General features: G+C 51.3%; 1 protein-coding gene across 1 annotated transcript; it reads left to right on the top strand.

The window, feature by feature from the left end:
- The first annotated feature begins 1,334 nt into the window (after window positions 1-1,334).
- On the top strand, window positions 1,335-18,759 carry LOC112110527 (signaling lymphocytic activation molecule-like). The gene is given in 7 exon segments (XM_024205576.2): window positions 1,335-1,449; window positions 7,852-8,178; window positions 8,988-9,272; window positions 12,281-12,379; window positions 14,876-14,949; window positions 17,351-17,446; window positions 18,646-18,759. Coding segments are annotated over 7 exon segments (1,110 nt in total).
- Window positions 18,760-21,564: the final 2,805 nt, after the last annotated feature.

Raw genomic sequence — 21,564 nt, 5'->3', positions numbered from 1 at the left:
TGGTCTCGGGCTGGTGCGCCCTTTACACAGCTGCCACGAAGTGAATTCCTGCGGGCTGGCTTTTCACAGGTTGGTCCTGCGTGGGCTTAAGCAAAGCTGTGGGGCTCAGTCCTGGCTTGTGTGGCAATAGGAGAAGGAAAGGCCGCAGCATCCCACCTAGCAAGAAGGCACAATGTCCTCGTGGGGCCTGACCAGACTATAATGTAAACCCTTAACTCTGACCTCTATTTGGGGCTTACCTTAAAGCACCTGGTTTTAAGAGCTTGCAAGAAAATCTGAGTTTTCATTTCTTTAAAAGTAAGTTTCTAGCCTTGTGGTGGCAGAGAAAAGCTTGAAAACATGAACCGAGTGACTAGAAGCGCCGAAACAAAAGGCAAAGGAAAAGACCCGAATGGTGGTTATTTTTGTTTTTACAAACATCTCCTGATTTATAAGCCAGTCTCGTGATTTTGTGGGGCCTGATTGATGGGGTTTGGATGCTGCTCTATTGACAGGTGCAGTTTACACGGGTCACTCTTTATGTTCATGGGATGCGATGTGTCTGTGAAAGTGTGAGGTTGAAGTTGATGGTTTGTGTTGCAGTGGGAGTTAGAGGAATAGGGGTAGCGCTGAGTTACTACAGAGAATTCTTTCCTGGGTGCTGGCTGGTGAGTCTTGCCCACATGCTCAGGGTTTAACTGATCGCCAGATTTGGGGTCGGGAAGGAATTTTCCTCCAAGGCAGATTGGCAGAGGCCCTGGAGGTTTTTCGCCTTCCTCTGCAGCGTGGGGCACGGGTCACTTGCTGGAGGATTCTCTGCACCTTGAGGTCTTTAAACCACGATTTGAGGACTTCAATAGCTCAGACATAGGTTAGGGGTTTGTTACAGGAACGGGTGGGTGAGATTCTGTGGCCTGCGTTGTGCAGGAGGTCAGACTAGATGATCATAATGGTCCTTTCTTACCTTAAAGTCTATGAGTCTATTGTCTGTGAGCTGACAGCACTATTCGTGATAAGGGAAAGGGAGTCTCCTAGTCCTACGGGTCATTTCTTTGCTTTTCAGGAACTGAACTGGGTGGATTTTTCATTTAAGCAATCTTAGCTGTTACTTAACATTGGCTTTTTGTTTTGTTTTGTTTTGTATTAACTATCCAGCTATCTATATATCGATCCACATCACATTCTAGTTATCTGTGAGCTGCTGGAGACGGATGCAGTAAAGCATTAAGCAGTGTGACTCTATATACTTTGAATACTTTCCACCCCAAGAAAAAAGGAAAGACACAGCAGACCAAAAACAGGAAACATGCGTGGTCCCAGCTTGCGTCTTATTTGAATACACCTGGTCTTACTGTATGTGGTGTCAGCAGACCTTTAAATACTAAGTCCACTGCAAGCAAAGTTTCATGTGTCGAGAGATGGACTGCAGTGAATGCATTTTGCTGATCATTTCTTTTTGCTGTGCTGGGGGTATGTACGTTTTCCTATGGTTAAATGGCTTGGTGCAAACTGATTTGCGGGTGTATGCTGTTCAGAGCTATATGTGACAATTGCTTTTCTCATGCATGAGGCAGATGCTGCTTTGCTTTATAGCCAGAATACAAATCTGCATTAAAAAGAGGAATAGCTTTCTGAAGAGGGTGTATAGATCATATTGTTTTAATATGGGGAGGCTCACAGGACTGTGAAGGGAGATGAGAACCGAGATAGAGAGCTCGATCTGTATATGTGCAGCAAGGAATCATTTTACAATGTATATTAGAGCTGGGTGAATCATTCGTAAGAAAGCATTCGGTACCTGTCTCTGCCCCCCTTACTCAGGGGGTGTGTAGTGCCTTATTTCACAAGTAGTCCCGTTGACGTCAACAGAACTATTTAGAGAATCTGTCACTTACCGTGATTTGCAGGGAGCCTAGCCGCAGGGGGTCCTGGTCTGTGACTGGGGGTCCGAGATGCTCCCACAATAAATAATAACAGTTAATGAACACCTAGGAGGAATGGGGTGAAATTGGGAAGATGGAGGCTGGCTGTCAGGTGAAGTTTACAAACGGTGAGCTCTGTCGGTCAGGCTGTTGAACGGGGGGGTCAGCCCCAAAGTTTACATCACTTAAAACTTGATGGCTCAAAGTCTAGAAATGGATTGTGTCGCAAACCTCCGTGGAACAGCGTGTAGGGAGCCGGCGTGCACTGGCCAGGGTGATCCTGGTGGGACGGATGAAATCACCCTAATGCTGCAGGTCTTTGTGATCTCGGATTTCTATGCAGAGAAGACTCTGTTCTTTCCAGGGCTCTGGAGATGGCTTTACTGGCTACTCTCTGTCCAGGGATGCATGTGCCATGTCTTGCTAAAGGGAGCGTGTGTCTAGTGGTTAGATTGGAAGTCAGCACTGCTGGGATCTGTTCCCAGTTTGTGGGGGATGTGTGGCTAGTGGTTAGAAGAGGGGGAACGGGAGTCAAGACTTCTGGAATCCTATTAGGATTTTCCTGTCATTCAGGGCAGGTGTAACAACTGTCAAAAGTGAAGATTAAAAAAATCTTTCCTATTATTTGAAGCCTGTTTAAAAAGCAAAGTACACGCAGGACAACAAGGACGTGCCTCACGTCAAACAAAGCAACGGGAACCGGACAGAGGTCGATTCTCTGTCTGTAACTTTGTTGTTGTGCCTCCATCTTAGGGCTCGGTGAGGATGCTTTGCACACCCCTAGCCCCTTCCATTCATGGGTCTCTAAACCCTTTCAAGGCATTAATGACAGAGCCTCTCAAACTGCTTGGGTGGGCGGCCAGTGAGATTATCCCCATTTCACAGAAGGGGCGGACCTGGAAGGCTGACAGATTGCCCATAATTACACACCCAGGCAGCAGCAGAGATGGACCCCTGACTCTAGACACTAGTTCCGAGCCAGATCTAGAGCCCAGGAGTCCAGACCCCCGCGCTCCTGTTCGAACCACTAGGCAACATTAACAATGCGCAAGACACCATCTACTGAATGTGCTGCAATATGGGGCAAAATGAGAGGAGTTAAAGAAAAGGAGAAGACCACGAGACAGCCTCAGTTTGGAATTTCTCATTGGTTTGGTTGGTTCAAAACTGGCTTCATACCAGGCGAATACATGCTGTAACTTCCCCTTGGGGTTTTCTGTGTCGGGGGCATACCAAAAAAGTCCCCCATAGCATGAGAGCTGCTTTAGACTCACTGCCCATCTCTGATCCCAGCGTGAGCTTTTCCATTGGAACTCTAGCCGGGTTCTCACCTGGATTCTGTCTTACTCGGTGCTGCCTGTTGTCAGAGTTCAGGTGAGATGCCTGCTTCGTACTGGATGTGCGCGCTGGCTGGGCACTCTGCCCTGGCCGAGGGATTTTTGAGATGATGTAACAGGGCTTTTCCATCAGTCGCTGTTAAGATCCCAATCACAACACACCATTCTCGGGCCTGGTTCTCAATTACACTCTGGTACTAGCAGTAATGAAAACCAAGCGCGTCGTCTATTCCCGCCACATCCTGGGAACACACAGCTACATGCTGAGTGGGCTATTTTGTGATGGTTTATGGTATTTACTGAAACTGTACAACTGTGTGTTTGCAAACTAGGCCGGATGGGGATCTGCTATCGGGGGGGTGAACCCCCCTGTGTTGTTTTTCTGTGTGGGGCAAACCCCCTCCTCTCATGGAAATAATTCATAGGAAAGAGCGGGCGGGAAAATGAGTTGTTTTTGCTTCCAGTTTAACTGACAACAACAACTCAGTCTATGATGAGCTGGCATCCCTCACTACTAATGTTTCCTACAAAAACAAAGCTTCGGTAATCAATGGGACGGGTGAATGTGAATCATTGTACCCTAGGTAACGGGAGGAAAGGGGCTCTCCGGGACTTCCCCCAACCAAGGAGGGCTGATGCCTTCACAAAGTTCTCTCCAGGAGAAATGGACAGTCCTGGGCATTTTTCATTGACCCCAATCTATGTATCTCTGTGCGCGCATGCACACACACACACACACACACACACGCGCACACACACACACGCACACACACACACACACACACACACACACACACGTCCCCAAGTCAAAATGAGGAGGTTTAAAATTGTTTTTATTAACTGTGTTTTTCCGTAGCGCGGATCAGTCCATTGTCTGAGCACCTAACGAGCGTTGAGCCTGACAGTAGCCCGGTGTGAAGGAGAGGATTTATGATGCTCCGCTCACAGATGGGGGCCTGACATTTGCCAACAGGCCTTTTGGGTTCCCTACTTGAGACACTTGAAAGGCACTTGGCTTTCAGAAGGCAGGTGCTTGGCACTCTGACAAGGCAGTCCCTCTGAGCTGTCTCACGTTTCATGGATTTTAAGGCCAGAAGAGACCATTAGAGCCTCCAGTCCCACAGGTCATTCAATTTCACCCTCTGACCCCTGTATTGAGCCCAATAACTTGTGTTTGGCTAAAGCATTTCTTCCAGAAAGGCCTCCAGTCTTCATCTGAGATGTCAAGAGACGGAGGAACCACTGCTTCCCTCGGCACTTTGTTCCAATGGTTAATCGCCCTCCCTGTTAGAAATCTCAGACTTATTTCTAAAGTTGGGTACCCAAAATCACTAGCCACGTTTGAAAATCTTAGCTGGGGAAACCGAGGGCCAGAGCTTTACCTAAGGCCAAGCAGGGAGTGTACAGCAGAGGCAGGAATTGCATGTGGATTTCTTGGTCTGCAGCCTCGTGCCTCAAACACAAGATCATCTTTTCCCCCCTGCCCATCTCTCGCTAACGGCTCCGTTCCGTCGGCGGGTCACTGCTGAATTCCATCCGCTGTGAGATTTCATTGCAAACATTTCGCAGCGCTCCCTTCTCGAGAACTGAGCCCAGTCTAGTTTTAAGGGATTCAAGCGATGGGTCTCCCGCCCGACCCCACAATCTAACACACCTCACTCGAAGGAGATTTCCCTGGGAGACGCCATCCAAATTTCACAATTTCAGCTCCTTCCTCCTGGGCAATGATCCACGCTGAACAATTCCCCTCCTGTCAAATACTTCTAGACAGTGGCCTGTCTCCTTACCCCCTTTGCTGTGGCAGTAAATGCCTGCAGCCCCTCATATTAAGGTTCCATTTAGGGTAAATGAACAAATCAACGATGCGAGCATGTTACAGACACGTGCTACAGATGAGTGGTTTTCAAGCTGTGGTCGGCGGAGCCCTGGGGGTCTAAGCTTTCCAATGGGATCCGCACCCCCATTTGAAATGTTTTAGGGGTTCGCAAATGAAAAAAGGTTGAAAACCATTGTTCTCCATGGTCCAGTTGAAGGTATTCTAGCAGGCTGGGCTGTGTAATCATCCAGGCCAACAGGTCATTTATTAAAACAACTGACTCCTCATTTATTAACCTTTTATCAGCTATTTACAGATAACCCTTGCAACAGTCATTTTTTCCCTCTGAACTCATTCTCATTTGTCATCACCTTCCTGAGGCCACAGTTCCCAGAAAAAAGCACACTAATCTAACTAAGCCTCACGTTGCCAGGGACTGTCACCTCCAGCATGGAGTCTGTCTCAGAACTGCTCTGAGTCAAGCAAAGACTTTCCCCTTTATCCTGCGCTTAAAGGCCGCCCCAGAACCCTGGCGGGTTTCGAACGTCCGCTTTGGATGCCTTCAAACCAGGGCAAGCGCCGCTCATCAGCGAAGACGCTTTATTGAGTCCGGGTCTCTTCGCACGCTCTGCTCTGGCTTTGCAACGGAGCCTTCGTCTGACGCGAAACACAGTTTTTACACCGGTTTAGCTATTTCATTTAGGGCTGTGAGTTTTAATTCTACCAGTGTAGTTAGCCCAGTGCCACCCGGGGTAGTTATACCAGTACAATCCCGGTGTAAGTTATACAGGTGCCTTGGACCGGTATAACGTATTCCCCTTCTCTGTAGGAATAGCTAGCCCAACATAAAGCACCTTTCCACCTGTCTAACTGCATTCACACTGGGGGGGTTGTATCGCTTTAACTAGCCCCCCATCGTTCAAGTGGTACAAGCTGTGCGTGTAGACAAGGCCTTGGTGTGATTAGCAATTGGCCCCTCAGCTAAGCAGAGGGCTGGTGAAAGCAGCAGGGAGATCATCACAGAGCTGCCTTTTCTTCTGACAACCTAAAAGCACTTGAAGAAAAACATTGCTGAAAATGAAAACTTTTTCGCTTGTGTCGATTTTTCGAGGGTTTCCTGTCGGCTCGCGAAGGGAGCGGGGGTTCTTGGTACGCGAACCAGCCCGGGCGTCGGCCAACTGGGCCAGCCCCTGCCACCCTGACCTGGCCGGACAAGCATTGTCGCTAATTTCAGTGAGACAATGGGCCAGAGCCTCAGCTGGTGTCACAGCGCGACACCAACTTACGATAGCTGGGCTCTGAGCCGTTGACGTCAGTGGAACGCTGGCCAGACGGCATGTGCTGGGGGTCTGGCTGCCCTGGGAGAACAGCCGAGTGACACCAGGTGCAGATTTCTTAGAAAGACATGCGTTGCAAGGGTTCCTGTTTTCAACCGACTCAAATAGAGACGGAACATCCATTGAAAACATTTTCGGTGTCTTGCCCAAACGGGCTGGTGTGTTCTTGGCCCTGGCGGATATTGGGGTGTTCCCAGCTTTGGGCTGCCAAGCGTTCTCGTTAATACAGATCGAAAGGTCCGTCTACACTGCACGCTCCTTTCAGCGGCATGTGGAGTCCATGCACCGCATGCCTTCTAGCCCGGGTACAAACAGCTGTGCAGCCAGCGAGGCAATGCTTAGGCAAGTAGAATAAAGACATGCCTCAACCCTAGGCTATGTACCCTACGTTCTCGCTACATACCCAAGCTGGGCCTCCCTTGTCTACACTGTGATTTTTAGCAGCCTAGTGTCTCCCTGCCTTTCCACAGCCAGAGCCTTTCATTGCCACATATAGGCAATGGTTCCTTCTTGGGAGCAGAGCAGGGAAGGGAAAAATTCAGAGAGGCACAATCGGAACCCTGCTTCGCCCTTCCACCAGCAGCGCCATCATCAGCCTCTGGCCCTCACTAACTGTGCGGCGCTGGATGGTGTGCTGGGGGCAGAGCCAAGACTACACTCCTCCCTGCCCACTTGTCTTACTCCCCCTTGTGCATAGTCAACCTGTGGAACTCCTTGCCAGAGGATGTTGTGAAGGCCAAGACTATAACAGGGTTCAAAAAAGAACTAGATAAGTTCCTGGAGGATTGGTCCATCAATGGCTATTAGCCAGGATAGACAGGGATGGTGTCCCTGGCTTCTGTTTGCCAGAAGCTGGGAATGGGCGACAGGGGATGGATCACTTGATGATCACCTGGTCTGTTCATTCCCTCTGAAGCACCTGGCACTGGCCACTATTGGAAGACAGGATGCTGGGCTGGATGGCCCTTTGTTCTGACCCACTCTGGCCGTTCTTATGGAGCAGCAGTGCAGCCCAAGACATAATCACACTCTTCGTAATGGAACAGGGCTTGCTAGTTGATGGAGCTTGGACACCAAACTTTTGATGGCTTGTTGCCAACTCTTGTAATTTGATCATGAGTCTGCTTTTTGCTGGAGGGGGAGGGAGGTTTCTTCAAACCCCAGGTCCTGGAGTCACGTGATTAGGTGAGTATCTCCGCTTTCATTGGAAAAAATAATGAAAGTACATTTCTAGTGCTCCTGTTTGCGGAGAAAAAGAAGCCTGACTGTAACCCTAAAGGCTCAGCAAGCTGATGGCAAATAAAAGAGCTCCAGAATATATAACTTTTTAAACATCTCATGATGTTTTTGAGGTATGACGCGTGATTTTTGAACTCCTGGGGTGGACAACGCTGTGTACGTTGCTGTCTGTAAAACATCAACTCATGTCTGCGCTAACTCTGTTTCGTTGCTCCTTGTAGGCACAAGCTCTGAGTCAGAAAAAACAGTCTATGGAAGCCTGGGGGGCCCAACGCTGTTGAGCATAACACCCGAATTTCAGAATTTTACTGTGCAATTTAGCAACGCTCTATGGAAACTAGATACGTCCGTTGGAACCAGCAGGAAACTTATCATCAGCTATTCTGGAAACAATCATACCAATCACATGAAGGAGCAGATCAAGTTTCATCCTGAGAACTTCTCCTTGGAAATACTGGACACCAAGAGAACGGATGCAGGGCGCTATGAATACATGGTGAACAAAGGCTCTGAGGAAGAGTTTTTGCGTCTCCGGTTGGAAGTGTATGGTAATGAGCACAGTATTCGTATGCAGGTTTGGGGAACTATCCTGGGTAGGGTGAGCAGATGTCCCGATTTTATAGGGACAGTCCCAATATTTGGGTTTTTTCCTTATATAGGCACCTATTACCCCCCACCCCCTGTCCTGATTTTTCCCACTTGCTGTCTGGTCAGCCTAATCCTGGGTCCCAATAGCTGGTGTAGCTCTGTGGCTGGTCAGTGGCTAGGAGAAAAGGCCATTGGCATGGGGCAAGCGCGCTGGCTGTGGGAGGAGCTGCTGCCTATTCCAGTCCCAGCCTCTCCCTGCAGGGGGTGCTGTAGAGACCCTGGCACTCACCCACTGCAGCAGCTTCAGCGCCGTTCAGACACCCTCCAACACCCAATGGCCCATACGCCCTTTGGCACCTACCCAGCACACCCAGCCACCCTCCTCCCCACCTGCTACAGACACCCCAGCACCCAGCCGCCCTAGTGAGAGCACCCACGTTTTGTGCAAGCCTTGCTTGGGGCACATAATCTGACATTCATGGGCATATGCAAATTATTCACAGATATGCAGATGACCCCACGGCATAATTTGCATAGAACACTACTCATGGAGCTGCTCCGAACTCGGCAGCCAGGGAAGGCCTTAGCGGCGAGAACTTCCTGCTCAGTCGAATGGCGCCGATGTTGCTGGTGTTTAAATGCCCTGGAGAGGGGATGACCCAGAGCAGGACTGGGAGCCGGATCCGGCCGGCAGCATTTCACTCAGGGCTGTCAGTTCCATCCTTCCCCAGATAATCCGTTCATCTCCCCTCCCCATCACTCCCTACAGAGCGGGTGTCCGTCCCCGACATCCAGATGGTCAGCAAGACCTTGGGGAACGAGAGCTGCACTATGAACCTGAACTGCATGGTGAAGAGCGGGGATAACGTGACCTACAGCTGGACCTGCAGCGAGGGCAACACCTCCCAGCTGCAACCCTACAATGACAGCTTCCTGCACCTCTCCTTCACCCCGGGGGAGGGCAGCTTCTCTTGCACGTGCACCGCCAGGAACAGAGTCAGCCAGCAAGCCACCAGGTTCAGCTCCTCGGTGGAGTGCAGCAACAAGCCAGGCGGTAAGTGATGCTGGAGGAGAAAGGGGCAAATCTGCTCTGACTGTGCAGTGCCTGGGCCCACCGGGGCCAAGGGCCGCTTGGCTGTTGGCTACGTTGGGTCTAGGGGCCAGATCCCCAGCTGGCGTAAATCAGCTGCGCCAGGCCTTGGCCCAACATCTTTACCTTGCATTGGGTCTTCCGTGCAGGCTCTGGATCCATCTCCACCCTCAGAGACAGGGATGGGCCCAAGTCTCTGAGCTCAGAACTGAGCCCCAGGCCCTGCCAACCTGGCTTAAACTCACGGCCACCACCCAAGACATGGGCATTGAGCTTGGCTCTGAAGGAAGCGTTGGTACCTAAGCGGGCCAGATCCTCAGCTGGTGCATATCAGCGTAGCTCCATTGCAATCAACAGGCCTGATTCTCCTCTCACATATGCCCATGTAAAGCAGGACTAGCTCAAAGGGCCCATTTCAGCAGCCAGATGCGGGCTCCGGGCATTCAGAGCTTTGGGTAAGGAGCCGTTTGTAGGGGTCCTCCAGACCCCCAACTACACCTCCTATTCCTGAGCTCCATCTGCTGGCACCTTATCTACTCACTATTTACGTCTAGACAGACCCGGGCACCGGTCAGGTTCCTCGTGGGGCTGAGGACATAGAGGGCTGATTGACACCAGGGTCTTTTACACCACTCCGGCTGCATAAAGCAGCCTTAACGGGGGCTGTGACGGTAATTTGCATCCACTTTAAAGACCTCTTTGCCCTGCGGGAGCTTTAATGTAAATAAAAATCCCACCTTTGGTTTCATGGTCACTTGGTTTTCAGAGCTAATCATGCAGCAGCCCCGGTTACAGTACAGTAAAGCCCAGGGTTGGTTATAAATCACACCTACTGCAACATTAAAACCCTCCGTGGGAACTTCCTCTCGAATAGCCTCTGGGGGATAGAGCTCTCTCTCTCTCATTGGGGTTTTTCTGACACCTCCTTTATGACGCAGGGGACTTTTATGGGGTGTTTTAATGAGACATTTAAACCTCAGCCTGGGACATTTTTCTTATAAGTCTCCATTCATTTGAATTAACATAGTCGGAGGGCGCAAGACCCAGATTTCTACCCTGCCCCTTGCTGTCTTGTGTTGGGGGAGAAAAAACCATCCCCTTGTGATTAGCTGGACCAGGCCCTTTACAAACATAGACCGTATGACAGTCCTACTGCAAAGGTAACTAGAGCATCAGGGCTGGGAGCCAACTCCTAAGGAGCAGAACCAGTTTAGACATAAAAAAAGACAATAAGGAGTCTATGCCTGATTCTCATTCACCTCCAGGCCTCTTTATGCCTCCAGATAAAGGGACCTGGAGTGAGTGGGAATCCAATCCACGGTTGTTTGACATTAGGACCTCCATTGTCTCCTTGCTTCCTTGTGCGCCCATCTTTGACCTGTTGTCTCTTGTGGTCGACGTAGATTGGAAGCTCTTTGGGGGCGGGGCAGTCCCTTTGCTCTGTGTTTGTACAGCGCCTAGCACCATGGGGGCCTGGTCCATGACGGGGGCTCCTAGACACCCCCCAATACCAACGATAGCTATTAATAACGAGAGATCAGCGTTCGGTGTAGTCCATCCTCCGTGGCGTCGCCCCGCCGCAGTGTAACACCAGCGGGAGCTTGGCAAACCAGCTGTAAAACCAGAGCGAAGCAGCGATGTGTGGAGCAGCTCCAGGCATTTGGCACCAGATTGGGAAGCGTAAGAATTCGGCACATAGGACCACATTTTAAGAGCACTTGTACACGGGTGCTCTCACCTCCAGGGTGCCCCCTTGTGCCTAGACACGGCGTTACAGGGGACTTCGCCTCTCCCGTCCTCCTTCCACTGCCTTGGCCCCACGATGGCCAGTTCCAGACGGTGTCTTCTTTCGACTTCCCCTCGGGGTCGTCAAGGGCCCGGCCCTCATGCCAAGTCATGTGACAGTTCACGCCCCTCCCGGGGTTACTAAAGAGCCAACTTAAAGTGCACGAACAAACAACGTCCACCTCTCTGTTCTGTCCCTCTGGGGCTCGACTGGAATCGGCTTTCTGGCCTTGGCCAAGGTTCTCCTGAACGGCTTCTTCCCCAGCACAATTCCCCCCTGCTCCCTCCCCTACGCTACACCTTGGGGGTACCTCAACCTTGTCCCCAGCAGCTCCTCCCAGAGGAGAACTCGCCTTGTTCCCCCCTCCAGCAGTTCCCAGCTCCATTTACGTAGCTCTGGCCCTGCTCCACCATCGCTACTCAGGTCACTAATTAACCCTAACGCTGCTGGCTCATCAGTGAGGCTGACGGACAGCAAGAGACTTAGGGTTGGATTTTTAAAGGTATTTAGGTGCCCAACTCTCATTGGTTTTAATGGGCATTGGGTGCATAAGTACCTTTAAAAATCCAGCCCCGAGTGACTTTTGAATTTCAATTAGATTTAGGTTCTTAAAGCCCAGACCCTCAACGGTATTTAGGTTCCTAATGTCCTTTGAAACCAATGGGAGTTAGGAGTCTGAATACCTTTGATAATCTGGGCAGTAAGGCCCTTTTGAAAATGGCGCCTAGGCTCCTAAATCACTTAGGCGCCTTTGAAAATTTTACCCTGGTCTAGCAAAACACGAGCGTGCTTAACGTTAAGCACATGAGGAGCCCTAGTGTAGACAATGGATCTGACGCTCAGATACACTGAAGTCTATACAGGCGGAAAGGGGTTGTAATTGACTCCCGCTTTTATGTCCCCTTTACTCTGCCAGAGAGAGTCCCAACGGGGCTATTTACACACTTCAAGTGAAGCCTGGATTGGGGCCTTCCGTACCTTCTGCTGATTCTGCACTTCCTGTGTTTTCTGTCTGTTCTACACAAAGATAATCAACCGCGATTAAAGAGATAAAGGAAGCGGCAATGTGACCTTAAAGCTGCATGGGCCCTCGCTCCTGCTTAACGCTCACCTCCCCTTAGAACAGGGCACCAAGGTCAGGGACCAATTATTGAGCATCTTCTTTTCTTTGTAAATCACTTTCCAGGCTCGCTCAGGAATGAACTCGTGGAATCCATCGTGCCAATGGCCATTGTGGGGGTCCTGGTCTTCGGTGCAGGGGTCACTTACTGGCTGAGACACAGAGGTAGGTTTTCAAGGCATTGGGAACTTGTTATGGTCTTAGGCCAAGTCCACGCTGTAAACCTAACGTCTGTCGGCATACAGCCGCCGCAGTAATTACAGCGCTCGTGCGTGGCTACACCGTGCTCCTTGTGTCGGCGGTGCGCGTCCTCAACCAGCAACGCTTGTATCGATTGTACTGTCAGCGTGGGGCATTGTGGGATGGCGCATGAAAACCAGTAACAGTCGATGTAAGCCATGGAGTGTCTTCACAACACCGCGTCGACTGAATGACATTGTCCGTGACTCTACGCCGCTCTGGGAGGTGGCGTTATGTCGGCGCAGCAGGACAGCTAAATTGGCGGGAGCCAAATTTAAGCATGGACACTTCCATGGTTAGGTTGACATAAGCTGCTGCGCATCAACCTAACTCTTGAATGTTGACCAAGCATTTGTCCTGGTCAATGCACAGTTTTTGTACTGGTATAACGCTTCCAGTTAGAGCTGTAATCATTTATACCAGTACAACCCTAGTGATACTAGCATAAAGGTAGCTTAGTATAGTTTATTCCCCTTCTCATACAAGAATAAACACCTTACCTACTGGCATAACTCCGTCCACTCTAGTGGGGGGATTGTAGCACTATACGCCAATATAGTTAAAGCTGTACGACACTTGTGTTTAGATACGACTTTAGGGTGAAATTTATCCCTGTGCGAAGGGCCAGCACACAGTCCTTGCACCACGTAAGTCCTCCTTCATTAGCCTGTGGAACTCATTGCCACAAGATGTCATTGAGGCCAAACATTTAGCAGCATGCAAAGAGGGGTTGGACATATACACCAGATAATGAGAACATCCAGAGTTTTGTCTCTCTAAGGTACTTACCTGGCCCCCATCACTGCAGCAACTGGGCCCCTCACAATGTTTAATACAGTCATGCTCGCAGCTCCCCTGTGATGTAGGGAAGTGCTGGTTTTTTACACATGGGGACCTGAGGCAGGGAGAGATTGAGGCCAGGCCTACACTGGAAAAGCTTTGCGGGTATATAGATATCCTGGCAAATCTACCTAGTGTAAATGCAGTTTATGCGGCAAAAAAAATTGCTTTTGCTGGTGTGGCATATTCTGGTTCCCCAAACGAAACAAGCCATACCCACAAAAGCACTTTTTTTCTGGTGTAATTGTGCCTATGCTAGGGCTTTTGCCGGTATTAAAACATCAGTAAAAATCACACCCCTAACCACATGACTACTCCAGCAAAAGGTTCTAGCGCAGACCTGGCCTTCAGCATCCGGTGCTTGGCCACTGTCAGATACAGGCGAGTGGGTTAACTAGCCCCTGGCTCTGACCCAGCCTGGAAATGCCTGCGTGCGTAGATTTTGTGCTGCGTCTCTGCACATGGGTAAATTTCACCTGAATTGAGCAGACTAGCCGTGCATTCAGTCTCAAGGGAACTCCACCTAGTAGTTTATTTTAGTTTCAAAGAGAATAGATGTATTTTTTTCCACCCAGCATACAGAGTTAAGAGGCAGGAAGGAAGGTTAAAAAAAAATGTAACCACTCGAACATCATGTGACAAATACTTCATCATATGCTCTTGTGATATGATCTCCTCTCATGACTTCAAGGGAAGTGAGGGATCCTAGCCTAGATATAACAAACATGATAGGTATCTCGCGTACATCTTAGATAAATAGAAAGGCAAGGTGCAATTAATTCACCCTTGTGCTTCGCCTTGTGCAGGCACTTATGTTAGTGCGATGTGAGTGCAAATCAGAAAAACAGTGTTTTACACCCACTTTGCATAGGTGCAAATGACTGCACAAAGTGCCAGGCAATGGCTGATCCTCCTAGAAGTTGTAGTTTGGGCACCTCATGCGCCCATTGTCCTCTACAGGCCAGGCGCCTGGTTGAACTACATGTCCCATGATGCATGGCTCTCTCCCATCTTTATAAGGGGAGCAAATATAGCATAGGAATCCCTGGGCAAGGTGCATCATGGGAAATGCAGTCCAACCAGAGAGTTCAGCCCATAAAGACGAATGGGAGCATAAATCATGTGGAACTACAACTTCCATGAGGCCATTTTAAATGGACCTATTTCAACTTTTGGCTTAAATATTTTGACAAACTATTGAAATTTTCTGCCCAAAGCAGACACTTTTCATGAAAATTTTTTGTTTAGCCGAGAACCTTAATTTTTCTGTCAAAAAACCATATGGATGGAAAATTTTTGACCTGCCCGGTCCGTCAGCCTTTTACGACACCTGGTGGAGTTGAAGGGGGATGTGACCGGTTTCAGGCAGCTGAACTTCCAACAGCTTGGGAACTGCCATCTTAGAGGAAGCCAGAATTTTATTAGGAACTTATTCTGCTGACGAATGCTTAGACTGCAAGAATTGTGATGTCGTCTGACAGGTCCTTGCCTGTATCTCTACGAATCTAGATCACAAGGCTGACACGGTCACATCTGTGGGTCTCCTGCCCTAACAACCCTTGCAATTGTTTTTCCAATCAGGCCAAGAAGATCATTCTCAGCTGAAGGAGGAAAAGGAAAGTTGCACAATTTACTCACAAGTCCAGAGAGTGGAGGTGAGTTTGGGCGTTTGCTCTTTGTGTGCGACAGCCACCCAGCGCCCACCTAGGTGGCCATGGCCTTCCATTCATAGAATCATAGAATATCAGGGTTGAAAGAGACCTCAGGAGATCATCTAGTCCAACCCCCTGCTCAAAGCAGGACCAACACCAACTAAATCATTAGAAGGTTAAAGTCCCATCTACAACATGGGTAAATTTTACCCTGGGAAGAGGGCCACAAGGCTCATGTATCACTTACGTCCTGCTTCGCTTGGGTTTGAGTCGTGTATAGGCGTTTCCGCACAAAGGGGAATTGACACCCTTCTGGGACTGATTTTAAACTGCATTAGCGTTCAGCTCTATTCAGAAAACTCACGATGTTCACCTGGCTTAGGGCTGCCAACTCTCCAGGATTGGCCTGAAGTCTCCAGGAATTAAAGATTAATCTTTAATTAAAGATTATGTCAAGCGATGAAATCTCCAGGAATCCATCCAACCAAAATTGACAACCCTAACCTAGCTGAGCTCCTTCCTGTCCCTGTACCTGCGTCACTTGAGTCTTCTCATTTTACTGCCCTGAAGAAGGTTACGCCCTGTCTGCTGAGCAGGGAAAGACGCAGCTATGGGGGGGGGGGTGGATTCCACTCCGCTTCGCGCAGCTGCCGCCAAATGGCCTGGCCCCAGCTGAGTTTTCACAGGGGCAATTTTAGAGGAGTGTCTATGGCTATGTCTGCACTGCAGCTCTGTGGGACCCGGGCTTGTGGACTCTGTGTTTCCAAGCCCGCACCTGAGCATCCAGGATGTATCGTAAACCTGGGCTACCAGTTGCTGGACCCGAGGCTCACAGCCCTGCTAACCCATCCACACTGCACTACACAGACCTTCTGACTCGGAGCTGCAGCTTGAGCTGCGTCCGTGCTGCAAAATCACAGGGCTTGGACCTGAGTCCCAGCTGGGCTTGGGCTCTGACCATCTCCTGAGCAGGGTCCCGAGCGCTCGCTGACCCGAGTCAGACTGATCTGTGTGTGGATGGAAAGGGGGCTGGGGCTCACACCTGAGCGTGGGGTGTAGACATTCCCTATGGGGCACGGGGACGTTCGTGCAGCTCTGAGGGCCTTGAGAACTAGCCCCACGTTTCTCACCTCTCAGTGACTCCCTGATCTAGTCACTAAGAGGACGTTTTGCGCTGGTTCCTAGCAGCCAGCCCAGCTACATTCCCCCCTGGGCAAGCCATGCTGAGCTCTTCCCTTCTTGCAAATCACCCGAGTTTCTGCAGGCCAAATTCTGCCCTCAGCGACCCCTGTGCAGCCCTGTTGCCTGCCGCACCAGTGCCATCGCTGAGCGAGAGGCACGTCACACACAGTTCTGCTGCTGAGGCATTTGAAGGAGTCGGCTGATGCACTGTGGCAAACTTCTCCCCGTCATAACCTGGCTGCCATGCATGAGGGGTGGTCAACGAAAACGCTTCCAAGACCCCCCGTAAGGAGAATCTCACCTGCTGCAGCATAAATACTGATAACTTCAGAGACAGCTCTGAATGGAGAGCAACTAGCCACGTCACAGTTTCGTACTGGAAGCGGTTCCTGTCCAACGCTGAGGTCATTTCCTAGTTCAGTGGGAGTTTACCCCAAACGTGGCTCTGCTCACTGGGCGAGTCTCAAGGAGCAGGCAGGCAGCCCTGAGAGTCAGACACTTTTGGCCACTGGGGGTCGATAGAGGCTCATCACTGAATCCATACATAGCGTGGACCAAAGGACGCACTATGAGATCAGAATCAGGGTTTTTTTGTTGCAGAAGCTGAGGTGGCTAAAGCCGGCTGTCAGGGACTGTGTGGAGCGGCTGTGCAGTGCCTGGGGATTTCGCCTCTGGGCGGCTGGCTTGGCACCCAGCGGCAGTCACACTCCAGCGAGATGAGTCTGGTCTCTGGCCAGGCACTGGGCCGTAGCTGGCAGCTCTCTGCATGTCCCGCTGGGAGAGACTGGGGCTGGAGCAGCAGGGAGACTCTCTTTGAGCAGGCAGCCCCTCTGCACATCTGGCCAGTTCTGGACCCGAGGCTCACAGCCCTGCTAACCCATCCATAGCCAGGAGCTCTCTGCATGTCCCGCTGGGAGAGACTGGGGCCAGTTCTGCTGGCTGGTGGTGGTGTAGAGCGGCATGCTGGCCTATATGTTGGCCTGGGGGAATGTAGCCTGTAATTCGGAAGCAGCCAGGGTAATGTCAGCTTCATCAGAGAGAATTTCTCCCAAGACCCTCACAGTCAAAGGTGGTTTCCTGGCCCACTTTTGAGCGTGGAGCGTGGTCTCCAGGAGGCTGATGGCTGCAGTTAGCACATGCGGCTCGCCTCTCTATCTGGGCAGGAAGTGGTGGGTTCCTTCCGCTAAAGATGTTGGGCTCACACTTTTCTCTCTTTGCACAGCAGCAGAAAGGCTCTCGCCCCCCTCCCGTGGTGAAGTGCTCTGAGTGCACCACAATCTACGCCTCCGCCACCGGGCTACCTCCAGACCCGGCTCAGGTGAGAGGGAGTTCGTGTGCAGTTCATTGCTCGCCCTGCAGTTAATGCCTCCCCGTGGAGGAAACGGCTGTCATCAGCCATCCGCTCCTCACCCCTATTGCATCCAGCCCTTCGCTGTAGGAGCACATGATAGGTCACAGCAAACAAATTGGGCCAACCCATGCTGAGCAGAAAAGAGGTTGGGCCCGATCCTCCACTGGGTTCAGTGGAGTTATTCCTGATTTACATCTGCTGAGGGGCCGGCGCTGGAGGTGCAGATGAGCGTGTCTGGGGAGGTTTGCCCGACTCATTCGCTGGCTCTAGACGCGTCCGGCCTGGGAACGCGGGCAAAGCGTTTTCAGCAGTCGAGCTGGCTGTTTGCACAACAGCCCCGCACCATGAGGTGCCAGCGGGTTTTCATCCCCGAACGTTCAGCCCCACAGCACAAATCTCTGACCCTGAGCTCCAGGGTCCTACGTAACGTAGGACCAGCAGGGACCTCCTGGGTCCCGGAGGCCTGTCCCTGCTCTCTCAGCCACCCCCCTCGCAGAATCTCATTCATAAACTTGATCAAATTCCATCCTCAAACCAACTGGGTTGTTTACCCCTTCCCCTCCCCACACTGCTGCTACTGAGAACCTGCCCCAGAAGCTCCCTCCTCTGATGGTTAGAAATCTTCTTATCTCCAGCCTCAATTTACTCCTGGCCGGTTTATCCCCGTTTGTTCTGGCGCCAATATTGTCCTTTAGTTCAATGGCTCTTCTCCCTCCCTGGTGTTTCCCCCGCTGTATGCACAGAGAGCAATGAGATTCCCCTCTCAGCCTGCCTTTGGCTAGGCTAAACAAGCCTCTCTGGAACGATCAGCTCTCCATTCCCCGGCTCACCCTGGCAGCCCTTCTCTGCCCCTGCTCCAGTTTGAATTAGATGGCAGCAGTAGTAGGCTGTTATCTTCCAGTGGCCCACCACACTCACATGCACACACACTCTGCCAGCGTATTACACGTCTCCTTCTTCCTGCAGGGCTGGGAACAGGACAGGCAATCCTTGAACTCAGCTCCCCTGGCGGATGGGCCAGCGGGTGCTTTGCTTCCTGCTCTCTTTAATGCTGAAAGTGGCAGCCGAAGCCCGGGGGCGGCAGGGGGGTTTGTTGGCGCCTCAAGCCACGTGCATTGCTTGGTTTGCGCACTCACTGTCTGCTCTTGCCCTGTTTTCTTCCCCAGCCCCAAGATCCAGGGCTGACGACCATTTATGTCAGCGTGATGCCCGCCGGTGTAAGGTCAGCTTCATCAGAGAGAATTTCTCCCAAAACCCTCACAGTCACAGGTGGTCTGTAGCCGCTCCGGAGACACCGACGGACTTTTACCCTGCACGCAGCAGAAACCCATCTCTCCAGCTGGCCGAACTTTTACCACGTCCACGCGAAATCCCACTTGGCTCCACAGAAACGGGAGAAAACGCCACCGTGCAATAGCGGTTGGCATAACGTGTCTCATCCAAATCGAGACCCGCGCCCGTAAACGAGAGTCACGGAGTTCTTAACAGCAGAGCAGCGGGGAAGCATCTAAGTGAGGGGAGACACCCAGGAGGGACTTTGCCATTGACTTTATGTGAGAGGAGCCCAAAGACAACCATGATCGGCGACCATATAAAACCCAAGGCTGGACAGATAGAGAGACAAGCACAGGAAAAAGAGGGAGGATCGCAGGTGAGACTGGCTAGGTGAGGAGACCGAGGGAAATACAGAAAGGCTGCTCCCGGTGACCGGAGCTGCATAGGAGAAGGTTCTCTCACCACCGCCAGCCAGATGGTGCAAGGGCTCCGAAAGGAGGCTGATGCTGGAGGACTAGAGGGAAGCAGAGACAGTGAATCTGTCGATTGCAAATTCCATGGAGGGTTTCAAAAATAAAGCGAACTGGATCCCAAGGGGCTGGTCCAAATCAGCCTAGCTCCCTGGTCTGCAATGGAGCTACAGATTTACATCCTCTGCACATTTGGCCCATGTGAATGCTGTCCCTATGTATTATCACCCCGCTGCTGCTAGGATAGAAATGTTAGACCTGCCTCTCAGTCCCAGAGCAGGAGCAGGCTCCACGGGGATTCTGTTCTGGGCGGGTTAATCCTGCTTCAGTCAGCTCCACACTGAGGATCAATTCTCCCCTGCCTGCTTCTGCAGAGTGAAATTCACCCCACACCGAGGTCCAACATGAGGCCTGCACTCCAGTTTGATCTTAAATCCCCCCTGCTCAATTCCCCAAACAAGCCCCCACTTGTAATACTGGCTCTGTCTGCAGTGGGGCTTGAACCCTGGATCTCAAAGCATGAGTTGCCCAGCTCTGTTGTAAACTCACCAACCTTGCTATGCGGCCAGTCCCCCCAGATGGGGATAGAGTGGCACATTCCGTAGTTGTGGCTTGCACATAGAGCTGATTGGAGAAATGTCCACAAAACCATTTTCCATAGGAATGTGCAGTTCTACTGAAATCAACACGCCGTGCAAAGTCAGGTCAATTTTTTGCTGGAATTTCATTTCGGAAGAAAACCGGAGTGGGGGGGGAATCCCAATACTGTTGTAACGTCCCATTCTGACAGCTTTTGGAACACAGCCTTTCAGTTCTTCGTTGGGATGTTCCGAGTGCCCCCAAGCAATTGCGATTTGTCGTTTCGATTCAGAATGAAGCCATATTTTGAAATCTCGTTAAACAGCACTTCCACCCTGCACACGGCTCTAGTTATACATAGCCCTCGGGCCGGCCCTCTGCACAGGGGTGAATTTCACCATCAGAGAATAGACCCCCAGAAAATGTCCCAACCGTGGGCAGACACATTCCTGACGTACTTACCCCTCTGACCTGTGAGACGGGGTAGGGACAGTCTGATAAATGACACAGACTGTTTTTAAAAGGTTCTCATGTTGCATTAACTTGGGGGGCGACATGGTCTAGCAGTCAGAGTGCGGTGACTAAGCATCTGGACTCCTGGGTTCCAGTCTTAGCTCTGCCACCAACTCTCTATGCGACCTTGGGTGAGTCCCTTTGCCTCCCTGTGGCTCAGTTTTCCCCCCGAGCTGTAAAATGGGGATCATGATACCAACATACAGCATGGAGGGAGAACAGCGTTTGTAAATTGCTTTGGAAACCTCAGAGAACAACTTATGTTATTTGTGCAGCGTGAGCTGACTGTGTGTGCCAGCTGTAGGAAAAAAAATTTATGCACTGACAATAAAATCCTTGAAGCGGAGCAGTTACCCCCGCTCCTAGAAAAAAGGCTAAGCTGATTGGGGAAGCAGCCACAGCTGGGCCACGCCCCAATTGGGCCACAGCTGTTATAAGGGCTCAGGGAGGCGCTGGGCTAGTCTCTCTCTAGCTGTGGAGAGAGAAGGACCTAGTTGCCGGTGAGAAAAGGGTACCTGGAGTGGAGCAGGGCTGGGGAGCTCCAGCCTGGCAACTCCCCAGGCTGAGGCCTTGGTAAAGGCCTAGGCAGGTACTGGGGCTGGGAGGTGCTGCCCAGAGATAGGCAAAGGACGCTGGTCCATCCTCCTGGCCAGTGATGAGTGGCCATGACAGTCTGTCGTTTGCCCCAGTGAGCGGGGCCTAGATGACAACTGGCAGTAGCCACTGAGGCAAGGTGGGTGAGAGGGTTGGGGGTTCCCCTGGGAGGGGAGACCCAGTTTGGTGGGGAACTGCTGGGGCACCGGGGTCTGGGAGGGACATGGGGGTCAGCGGCAGGCGAGACACCGGCCAGTAGGAGGCGCTCTGTATGCTGGAGAGCTAATTCCCGAGATGACCAGCAAGAGGCGCTGCGCGAGTGAGTCTCACTTCGCTACAATCCTCCAAAGAAATTTGTTGAAATTTTAATGGCTGAAAACCCAACCTCCCCCCTCGGAGACGGCTCCAGCCACAGTCTTTCGCATCCGCTGCAGGTTCTTGATCTCTCCAGAATCACTTTCCCCCAGGGAGGCAGCGGCGCCTGCAGGCCCAGAATGCTGACGTTAGAGCGGCGCTCAGTTTTGTTCTTAGTACCGACCTGTGGCCAGCTCTGCTGCTAGGGAGGGGCAAAGAGGTGATGCCCTTTGTGCTTCTGCAGTCCCGGGGCTGCCGGCGGAGAGAGGCGGTGGGAATAAGCATGAACCGCATGCTAAC

The sequence above is a fragment of the Terrapene carolina genome, unplaced genomic scaffold (assembly GCF_002925995.2).
Source record: "Terrapene carolina triunguis isolate 2854851 unplaced genomic scaffold, T_m_triunguis-2.0 Scaffold227, whole genome shotgun sequence".
Taxonomy (NCBI): domain Eukaryota; kingdom Metazoa; phylum Chordata; order Testudines; family Emydidae; genus Terrapene; species Terrapene triunguis.
The sequence above is the reverse complement of the archived record's forward strand: the minus strand, read 5'-3'. Positions and strand labels throughout refer to the sequence as shown.